Genomic DNA, 11,131 nt, shown 5'->3' on the forward strand with positions numbered 1-11,131 from the left:
TTACAGAGTGGTAAGATCCAGAAGTGCAGGGAGGAGCAGGCCTAAACATGCCACCTGCCCTCTCTTGAGCTGGAAATGGCCTGGACGATGGCCTCGATGATCTCTCCAGGTCTCTTCCAACCCCTATGATTCTATGAATGCAACAGCACAGGCCGACTGATGTATTTGTGCCAACTCCAGCTGCCCAAGGCTGTATCTAGACCGTCACCCGTACCTGGGCTGGTTACCTTTGAGCTGGTTTATATCTGACAGAGCTCTCACCCTGTGAAGACATTTGTTCTCCCCTGGCTCTGATGATAACTGACTGACCAGGCCTACTTGCAGCACGTTTTCTCCCAAGGCCTGTCAGTCAGCCGGTCACCCAGCTACCGTATTTTGTCCGGCCCAGACTGCACATCAGACAAGAGGGCTGCTGTAACAAACCTGGCCTGCTCTCCTCCGACACAAACCAGTTCTCAGCACCAGCAAGCTCCCAGCGAGAGGGTTCCTGTCAGCGCTGCCCCGCGGCACTCTGGGCTATCATCCCCGGCTCCGGTGCAAAGCCACCGGGTGGGGACGCTGCGGGCCCCGATGGACGCTAGGCCGAGCGCCGGGGCCTGTCTCGGGGGCCACAGGCCCGCCACAGGCCGGGGATCCAGCTGCGGCACCGCTGAGGTAAAAGCTCCGCGCTGTTCTTTCGCGTCCTTCCCTGGGAGGCGCCACGCCGCTCGCTCTGATTGGTCACCTCTCGCCCTCGGCCCAATCAAATCCTTCAGTTGTAGGGCTCCGGCGGTCGGGTCATTCAGCCGTAGACCAATGTGGAAGTGAGGTCGAGCGGGGAGCGGGCGGGGATTGGTCGGCCACGGTGCTGGCGTGGGGCGATTGGCTGCGCCCGAGGCGGGGAGGGGAAGGGAGGGGTGCGGAAGCGCTCCGCTGAGGCCGCGGTGCCGGGTGGGCTCCGGCGCGATGCGGGGCGGCTGCCGCCTCTTCCCGATCCTGGTCCTGGCGCTACTGCGTGGGCTGTGTCACGGCAGGGAGTCGGCGCCGGGCGCTGTTACCTGCGGGTCGGTGCTGAAGCTGCTGAACACCCGCCACAGCGTGCGGCTGCACTCGCATGAGGTCAAGTACGGCTCCGGTAAGCAGGACCGGGCCGGGGGTCGCCGTACTGAGGGCGCGGGGGCTGGGGAATGGCGGTCGGGGAACCCTGAGAGGGACTGGGAAATGGCGGGAGCTGGGAAGCGTTGGGGGACAGGCAGTGAGAGGGGCGGGAAAATGGCGGGGGCTCAGGCTGTGAGGGGGGCAGGGAGGTGGCTGTGAGGGGGACAAGGAATTGGCGGGAGCGACAGGCTGTGAGGGGGGCGGCTGTGAGGGACGAGGAAATGGCGGGAGGGACAGGCTGTGAGGGGGGCGGCTGTGAGGGACAAGGAATTGGCGGGAGCGACAGGCTGTGAGGGGGGCAGGGAGGTGGCTGTGAGGGACAAGGAATTGGCGGGAGCGACAGGCTGTGAGGGGGGCGGCTGTGAGGGACAAGGAATTGGCGGGAGGGACAGGCTGTGAGGGGGGCGGCTGTGAGGGACAAGGAATTGGCGGGAGGGACAGGCTGTGAGGGGGGCGGCTGTGAGGGACAAGGAAATGGCGGGGGGGACAGGTGATGCAGGAAGCAGGGAATTGGTGGGGTGGCAGGGCGAGGCAGGCAGTGAAGGGTGAGAGGGAAGGAGAAGGAGGTTAGAGATTGCTGAGGTTCGTGGCCCTGGTGCAGAGGAACAGCCCAAGAATGGGGTTGTGGGATGCACTGGTGACTTGTCAGCCTGGCATAGGGAGAAGGATGCTGGGGCCTGGGGTGCAGGAAGATAATGCACCTTCCCTCTGCATGTCCTGGAGTGGGGATGTCACAAGGATGCTTTGCCATCATCCCTGGGATGAACCCTATTCACTATCTAGGTTCTCAGCAGTACCTTCTCAGCTCCTGCTCTGCTGACAAGGGGTGATGGTTTCTTGGGGGACACAAAGAACTTGGTAATATTTTTGAGAAAAGTGGAATGGTGTGAATAGTATCCATCATGGATCAGATTTTCTTCTCTCATATTCACCATGAACTTTGACAGTTTGCATCTACTAACATGTGCTGTGTTTAACTTCTTCAATATGAAAGGTTATTGGATACCTGCATTCCCACTGCAGTCAGTAAACAGACTGTGAGAATTAAACATCTCTTAAACATTAAGGCATGAGAACATTAAAGCAAATGTCTTCAGTTCTTTCAGGACTGTTTGAACTGGGGAAGTGGGTTAAGGCTCCTGCCATTTAATTCTATTCAAACAGGAAGTGGGCAACAGTCAGTGACAGGAGTTGAAGCTTCAGATGATGCCAACAGTTACTGGCGGATTCGTGGGAAGACTGATGGCAGCTGCCAACGTGGGACACCAGTGAAATGTGGGCAAGCTATACGACTTACACATGTTAACACTGGAAAAAATTTACACACTCATCACTTCCCATCACCACTCTCCAATAACCAAGTGAGTTCTTTTAAATCTTAAGTTTTGTGTAAGTAATGCATGCTATTGGCAGTAGTCTCTCCAGTTTTTAGTGTATTTGAAGAATCAGGCTTGGGTGCCAGCTGCCAGTAAGTGTGCCACAGTATGTCTGTGCATATCCACAGTTCAGGTATACGCTTTTCTGCATCTTGGTGTAATGTATTTAAATTCTTGACTAAGGTCAAATTAATACGTACCACTATAGGTGTTTCACAAACTGCCTTGTTTTAACAAAGAGCACAAATTGCCTTGTTTTCACAAATTGCCTTTTTTTTTTATTCTTCACCATTCTACTAGGAAGATTGTTCTGAAATGTTTAGTAGGAGTTTCAAGGTGTAGGAGACAGGGCACTTCGCTCAGTATTGTGAAGATTGCTCTAGAGCAAGGCAACTTACTCTGTGTTGTAACAGCTGTAATTAGGTCCCACTATTGTCCTTGAACAAACACTTCTTTGAGATCGCCTTATTTAAGAGACATTTTCAAACTTGTTGGAAGTTTTTCTGTAGTGGTCATTTTAGTCCTGCTTCAGGCTGTGTAGATAGAGTATTACATCCAAAGTTGGAAGATCTGACTCTTTGAAAAAGGTTTGTGTTTTACTATGAGTAAAGGGGCTGAAAGAATTAAGGTCCAGTTTTGTGTAGGGTATCCAGGTGATCTCATTATTGAAACAAAGGGATGTAAAAATAGCATTTCAGAATTCTTTAAAGAACATATTGACTTTAAACCCTTCCCCTGGTTTTCATTTGTCAGTTTAGACAATTTGTGTAACATTTTCATTAATGTAAAAGTGTTCAGCAACTGTCACTGTGGTTCTTCATTTTTCCTATGTGTTCATACAGTATCTATAGCAAAAGGAAAGTTTGCATCATTTCCCAGAGATTGTCAGAACTTTAAGACGTTATTGAAATATGATGTAGTTAGGAACACAAACTTTTATTTCACATTCTTAGCAGAAGTTGGACTTTCAATTAGTACGTTGTCATTCACACTTTTTGAACTTGAATTAACCTGAACCTGAAATTTTAGCTTGCTAGGTACAAACTTTTGCACTTGTATTTTCAAGTAGTTCATCGCTTCTGGTTATCAGATTTTTAAGAACTAAAGGCTCTCTGGAGTGCTAAACAGTTGATGCTTAGCCTGTCTGGTTTCTGCAAACACTTGGAATTTTTTTGGGTGCCTAGTGAAATCTAATCTCTAACTTATGTGACCACAAGTTTGGAGTTTGTTGGTACTTTGTGTTCAGATTGTAGTGGTGCAAAGTTCCTGCTTCTGGATGTGTTAACTGTTGACAGCAATGCTGCTTCTTTCCTCTCCATCCTTGCCTTTAAACGGTGCTGACTTTGTGGCTGGTGTGTTTTTCTGTGTGTATCGGTGGTGTTTTGCTTACATTTTCACTTCAGGAAGTTTGTGTCTCTAACAGGAAGTAAGTGCCTTTGGTGATGATGGTGAAGGAGATGACCTGGATATATGGATTGTGCAATGCAGTGGGACTTACTGGGAGCGGGAGGATGCAGTGCGCTTCAAGCACGTAGGAACTGAGGTGTTCCTTTCAATAACAGGGGAACAGTATGGCCATCCCATTAGAGGCCAACGGGAAGTTCATGGCATGCCTACTGCTAATCATCACAACTATTGGAAAGCAATGGAAGGAGTCTTCATCAAACCCAGTATGGACCCTGCAAAACATGATGAGCTCTGAGTTGACAGAGGATCCAAAGTTCTTCAGCTTACTCCAGTGTTCGGAGATGCTAATCCTTGGTCTCTTCTAAGTCCCGCCTTGTGATGGAATTTCTGTATTACTAAAGGGCATTAGTTCATTCTAGGAATGCAGCATCTCTGTTGGGGAATGGCATCTGCCAGGTTTGGCCATTGATGTTTATTTGGCAAAATCCCTTCTGAACTTTCAAATTTAATTAATGGAACTAGTTCTTACGTCTGTCTGGTTTTGTTTTAATTTGTTTTGCTTGTAACTTTTTCTTGAATTTGATGGGAAAGGAAAAACTCAAGTAATACATTTCTGTAGCCCCAGGAACAATAAAACATTGTATTTTCTCATTTTTTCCTATTATAATTAAATATTTGGAAACTGATTTCTACTTCTTAGTGAGAGAATGTTACTGATGAGGAGGTGGAGTAAGTCTAGAAAGGGAAAAATAGTGCTTGAATATGGTGTCTTTTGAATGGCTTGGACCATTTCAGCCTTTCAGAAAAAGTAGTTTTGTTGTGTACTGTATGGGAAGAGTTGAAGATATTGTGTGTGCTGGAGTAAGAAGACAAAAGTTTTAATTTATTCACTTTCTCCAAGAAGTTCAGATTTTCTGGTAATGGTGATACTGCTAATTGTCAGCTGGTAAGACTGCTCTGCCAACTGGTACAAAAAGCTACTGTTCGGTTAATTAATATTAGAAATTCATAAAATTCAGTGTGGTGTGAAGGAATGGTTTGACTTATGTTGTACTTGCATGTCATTCTGCAAGACCAATATGAGAATCCAGATGAATAAATAGTGGGGCATATATCCATGTGGGGGTTTTTTTGTCTGTGTGTCTGAAGAAGAAAGAAGAATCTTAGACAATGGTTTTGTCCTGGATTTTTGACAGAATGGTGTGCTCTGGAGTGCTAACAAGGAATCTTCACCAGCAATTTATTAATGTCTGTGTTCCTTTCCCTCTAAAGAGGAAAAAGCTTAATTACTGAACGTGTTTGCTACACATTGTTACTGGAAACAGTGATTAAAATTCAACGTACCATACATTTTCTATTTGCTGTAAACAGAAAAGCTCACAAAATGAGTGTGGATAGTCAGAAAATTCAGATGTTCTTGTCTCCATGTGTAAATACTTTACTGATTATGGTCTTAATTAGTCAATCAATTAAAGAAGCAGGAAACAGATGTACTGCTTTTACAGCTCCAGTCATGTGCTGCAGCATTAAAAGAGTGTTGTTGAGAAAGTGTAGCAGGCAGTTGCAGTTATGCTTTATAAATATACCTGCTGGGTGTGTGCTCCCTCAGCAGTTGTGCTGCACAGGCTAGCTTCAGGTTTTAGTTAAGGGTTTGCTACTGGTGAAGATCCTTTGTACCCTGTGGAACAAGGAACATCTGTTACAGGCATTTTCTGTTCTTCCAAGAAAAAGGTAAGATTGTTTTTCTATGAATCTTAGTTGCATGTGGATGTTGAAGGATTGTGAGCATTTTGGAGAGTGAGTAGACTACCTTTTGCTGGTTTTTTATTAGGATTTTACAGGGTGAATGTTTCAGGTTCACTGATGCTTTTGTCTAACTGGTATTGGAAGTTGTAGCTGTAAAGGATGACTAAAGCTAAAAAAACTCCTGTGTAAGCAGGCTGACACTGCCTTTCCTTTATTAAAAAGCTGGTATATGAATAAACACAAGAAGTGGTAGTAGGAGGAAGAAATAAATTTGGCAATGAGTTGTCTGTCCTGAAGACCTTAATGTTTTGTGCCTACACCACATGAGTGTGTTTGCACCTGTGGAATACAGGGTTGGCTGAGAAGAGTTAGAACTGTGTGGCTTATCTCTTTGTGTGCATGTACTATTCATACCCAAGGTTTATCTCTGGATGTTTCTGTCACTAGGAAAGGTATTTATCAGTCCACTTTACTATGCTTGAGTGGGATCTTGCTGCACCTTTTTGTTCTGGGTTTGAGCTTGATTGCTTTTGAGAGGCTGAGAAAGAGTTGGCTTTTAGTTCTTGTTGCTTACTTTCTATGATCTCAGTTTTGAAAACACTTGTGCTTTCTGTTCCTGAAGAACCAAGCTTACAAATGTCACAATAACTGGTTGTTTGGGTTTTTTATTTTCAATTCTTATCACTCTAAAAGTTGTACTGAAGGACTCTTAAATAAGGCCACTTGATGTATGTCTTACTTTGGAAAGGCCTAATCCAGTACTAAAATAAATGTGGGTGCTCATAACATGTTAAATGCAGACTACAAAAATCATGAGTTAACTTAAGAAGTGCAAAAGCTTATAGCTGTGAAAAATTATATCTTGTGTGAGGGACAATGCATTTTGTTTTCTTTAACTTCTGTGTTTACAAGACTTTCACTAGCATCTGTTCAATGTCATATTTTAAACTGAAGTGCTGAGATTTCTGAATCCAATTCAGGTTTTTATTTACTTTGGCTGCTTACAATTCAGCTCCTTAGTCCTTCCCCCAAAGCCGAGGACTAGAGTCTTGGAGAATCTCAGTTTTTATATTGTTTGTTTTCCACGTGGCTTTTATCACCTACCTAAAGATACTGGGATTCCTAGATACAACATAAAATACTGAGATGTAGATACAAGAGTGGGGAATGCTATTTTGCTGCTTGCTGTTTCTTTGGAGGTCATAGGCTAAACTTTGTAATACCTCATGTCAAAATTGTCTCTACGTTTCAAGGTGAAGTGAAAACTATTTATTTTGGCTTCTGGTGCTCTCCTTTAATAAACTAGAATAAGCTAAGGTTTTTGGGAAGAGAGCTAGAGGGATCCTTATTTACAGATGTCCTCAATAGGAATAGGTGCTAAAGATAATCTAGAAACTTTAAACTCTACTTTAAAAAACCTGACACACTGCATTTTATACATATGTATGTATCTAGTTGAATGTAAAATGGCAGAGTTCTTTAGGCATATTAATCTTGAAGGGTGTGCCTGCAAACATTTGTACTCTCTTTCTTGAAGCATTGTAGAGCTGTCTAATTGCTCAGCTTACGAACACTTGCCACACATTTTGGCTTCTGACCAGGATGAGTGAGAACTGGGTTTATCACTCACTGCTAGGAGGGACATACTGCTCACTGACTCTCCATTCTGAATGTTGAGGCTAAAGACAAGCCAATGTCTTAATTATTTTTTTTATATGGGAATACTAATTGGGTGTATCTGCTACTATTAAGTCAAATTTAGCATATATTTTTTAAAAAACCAACACACTGCAACAGTGATGCTTACTCAGCAGTATTTAAGACTGGTAGTTTTGCTGAATCTTCTCTCTTTGGTAATGCTGAAGCTCTAGCTGTCAGTGTAGGTGACCCCTGCTTCACAGCTGTGCTAGGCAGAGGCTGAACCTTACAAACACCCTCCAGTAACAGCATCCTGTATGCCTGGTTGGCGTGTTTGCTGGCTTCTTGGTTAGGTTCCCTGCTGGCAGCTGGGACACGGGCTAAGAGCCCAACAGAGGTTTGTGTATGCAGGGTGCTGTGATGCTACCTGCCCTTCTTTCCTGGATTTGAATTCTCATCTGTGTCCTTTTGATTTTGCAGTTCTCTCTTCAAACACATCATGCTGTAATCCAGTTCTGGGCTACCATTCAAATCTCTTTGATAATTAATTGTTTCATAATACCACTGCTTCATGAACTGCCTTTCAGTAATCCATGTGTTAGGGCTCACAAGATAGCACCCATGGTTGTGTTATTAAGCTTTTTAAGGAAACAGTTTTTTAAAAGTTACCCTTAAACAGGAATATTGGAGCTTTCTTCTTAGGAGAGTCACAGAATTGTAGGGGTTGGAAGGGGACCTCCAGAGACTGAGTCCAGCCCCCAAAGTGCTGCCTTATCTCCTTGATTCTGTCCTGTGGGATAAGCAGTACAGGGGATGGTTTGCTTCCTCCTCAAGAAATAATGAAATGTTTGACCTTATCAACCTGGAGCTGCATTGGAAGCACAAGGCAATTCGAACTCACCTTAGGCTATTTATTATGTAGGCAAGTTACAGACAGTTATAAACTTTTGGATACTAAGGTTATTTTAAATACTTAGAGGAATAAACATTTTAAACTTTCTCTACTCTTCCTGCTTTAAGCATCTCAGTGGACCCACATTTATAAATACTTTAGCAGGACCTTGAGTATTTTCACCTAATAATTTAATTTTACTCTATGCAAAAGGCAGAATACCAGACTAGCTGCTTCTAATCTGTTTCCTTATTCAAAGTGGCAATGATTTCAGTGGTGTGTGGAAAGTGGCTGAGATGGTCATTCCGTTCTACTGAGGACAGGGTGTGTATGAAACAGGGAGGGAATATAGTGAGCACCTTGAAGGTACACTTCAGTAGTCACACAGTTCAACAGTTTTTATAATCAGTTTACTGCAATTTAAAAACATTTTACTATATTTGGTGGCGTGCTAATTCTAAATTAGCATAAAGTTCACAGTGGAATCCTCTTATGACAGCTCTGACACTGATTCAAGCTGTTGTTCTGTGAGGGATTCAGCTGTCTTCATTCCTTTGGGAAAATGGTGTCCTGCTTCATTAGGGTTAGAAACTGTATGACATCTCAAGGGTACCAAACCCTCCCGAAACACATTACAAATTAATCAGAATGTGTGCAAGCTACGGATCTGCCTAATTAGTTTCTATATGCTTTTTTTAACTATAAAAATAATGTGCAGGTGTATGGCTTTGCATGGCTGGAGGGCTGTGGAGCTTGGACTCAGATCTGAGGTTCTTTGGTTGATCTTTGATGGTTGTGTATTTATTCACCTAAGCTTCATTTTCTGTGACTACTGATTAGCAGTAGGGGTGTGCGCTGCGCTGAAAATAGAAGTACCTGGGGTGAACCTAGTGTACCTCAAACCACAGCTAAACACAGAATGATAGGTACCCAGTGTTGTTATTTCTCTTCTGCTTCTGCTGCCGCCTTGGCCCCATCTCTCCCTGCCCGGCCATTGGAGCCTGGAGGGGTCTGGCTGACTGTTGACACCTTCCCCCTACTCCCTGGGTTTGCAGGTGCCCCCCAGAGAGCCCTTGTCACTAGGCTTTGTTTCGCACCCAAATCCCTGCGAGCGCTCCTTGTGCGCAGGTAACAACTCTTCAGATGACCAGCACTACGCTGGAGAGGCATTGATGCGAGCGGGGCCGTTCTGAGGAACAAGGGCCGGGCGCGTCGTCCCCCTCATCTCCGCCCTGGAGCCCGAAGCGTTGCCAGGCCCGGAGGCGGCGGCGCGGCCGCTAGTCAGCGCTGCTCCTCCGCCTTCCGCGCCCGCTGCCCGAGCGCTGCCTCCCGCCGCTGCCCGCCGGCTCCTGGGACTCGTTGGGCGCCTGCAAATGTATGCTCTTCGGGGGGCGAGGGGGCAGAGATCCGCTGCACCTACGTTACACCGCGAAGGCAAGCGGCTCCTGCGCGGCCGCGTCTCGCGTTATGCCCTCTGCCAAGCCATGCACTACTCGGTTATTTGAAAGGGAAGTTGAAAACATCAGCGTAGGCTGTAAAGCGATGCTTTAGGCGGTTTTATTTACTATCTTTCTGTAGGATCGATAAAGCGCGGCCAAGGCTGAAGTGTCTTTGCCTTAAATGTCTACTGTAAGCAGTTACCTGTATCATAAAATTAAATACCGGTTTCCGCGGGGGGGGGGGGGGGGAGGAAAAGCACAAAAGGATCCCTAAGTGAGCTCTTCTCCCGTTGTCTGCGACAAGCCCGTTGCGAGATCTCGAAAGCAAAAGCTACAATCAGACCATTTGTTTCTAGCCTGCGTGACATACGTCGCGCGTCAATGGCAATACTTACGTGAGCACATCTTGTCCCTCGCGCAACGAACCCGGCTCTTGCTGGACCCGCTTTCCCTGGGGCGGATCCTGGGCCAATCCGCCGGGGATTCCCTTTAGCTTTAGAACGAAAGCCGAGCTGCCGCCCTTCCCCGATGCGGTACGGGTTTCAGAACCGCTGGGAAGCCGCACCCGCCGGCTTCTCCGTGCCAGCCTGCGGGGCTGCAACTCCGGCTGGCTGCGTGGGTCGCCCACGTCGCGCCCTGCTAGCCGTCCTCACTGGGGGCCGAGATGCCCGGTCTGCCGGCGGGTTATTGCCGAGCGTTCGTTCATTTGCCAGGCGGGTGTAGCGGGTTTTTTTCTGCAAATCTGCCCGGCGCTGCAACTTTGGTTTCCTAGCGTCAGCTGCCTGCCGATACTCCTCGTGTCTAGCGGAAAGATGATCTCGAGTGCTGGTATTTGGGAGCCAGCCTCTATTAACGGCGGTCCTCGGGTGACAGCAAGACGCTTCCTCCCAAACCCATTTTTCCATAGCCGAAACTGTCTCTGCCCCCCTCTCCTTGCTCTCCTCCGACTCCTGCCTGTTCTGCCGGGCACGGTCGTCGCCTCTTTATTCAGCCTCTCCTGCTGCAACGGGGCGTGGAGGGGAGTAGGAAGGCTCCCCCCTCATGTGCGCAGCCACGTGTGCCGGCGCGGCTGTCAGCCTGCCGCCGGAGCCCCCGGCAACGGGCAGAGCCCGGCTCCCTCGGAAGGTCGGGCGCGGAGATGCTTTGCCGCAGGGCTGTGGGCAGGGCTGAGCCCCAGGGACAGAGCTGCGCTCGGCAGCACCACCGCCCTGTGCCCGATGGGCTGGAGGAGAGCAGGGGTCCCCTCCCGCTTCTCTGCTGCCTCTATCCGATTTTGTCTGGTCAGGTGGCAAGTTTGAAGCCCTATAGCTCAAAAGTCCTAAAGGCTAAAGCCAGAAACGTTAGACTGGGGAATTACAGGAGAGCGGTGCTGCTTTGCGCCGAGAAAATACGACAGCAGGTCAGTACCTGCTCGGGAGGGGGAGCTGAGGGGCACACGGGCACTCCCGGGCGACCCTGAGCGCGTCTAGAACGTCTGGAGGGCTCTGTGCTTAGAG

The 11,131-nt window shown here is 47.2% G+C and overlaps 1 protein-coding gene across 1 annotated transcript; it reads left to right on the forward strand.

The window, feature by feature from the left end:
* The first annotated feature begins 929 nt into the window (after window positions 1-929).
* Window positions 930-5,159, forward strand: SDF2L1 (stromal cell derived factor 2 like 1). Its single transcript, XM_084271940.1, has 3 exons — window positions 930-1,114; window positions 2,302-2,498; window positions 3,937-5,159. Exons 1-3 carry the CDS (start codon window positions 946-948, stop codon window positions 4,213-4,215), a joined length of 645 nt encoding a protein of 214 aa, XP_084128066.1. The 5' UTR covers window positions 930-945; the 3' UTR covers window positions 4,216-5,159.
* The last annotated feature ends 5,972 nt before the right edge of the window (window positions 5,160-11,131 follow it).

Source organism: Gallinula chloropus (genome assembly GCF_964237585.1).
Source record: "Gallinula chloropus genome assembly, chromosome: 17".
In the NCBI taxonomy this organism is placed as follows: Eukaryota; Metazoa; Chordata; class Aves; order Gruiformes; family Rallidae; genus Gallinula; species Gallinula chloropus.

Excerpts from the sequence above, each read along its gene's own strand:
- SDF2L1 (XM_084271940.1), top strand. The coding sequence starts at position 946 with ATGCGGGGCGGCTGCCGCCTCTTCCCGATCCTGGTCCTGGCGCTACTG. Across the intron at positions 1,115-2,301 it reads TGAGGTCAAGTACGGCTCCG|GAAGTGGGCAACAGTCAGTG; the intron begins GTAAGCAGGACC and ends CTATTCAAACAG. Across the intron at positions 2,499-3,936 it reads CACCACTCTCCAATAACCAA|GAAGTAAGTGCCTTTGGTGA; the intron begins GTGAGTTCTTTT and ends TGTCTCTAACAG.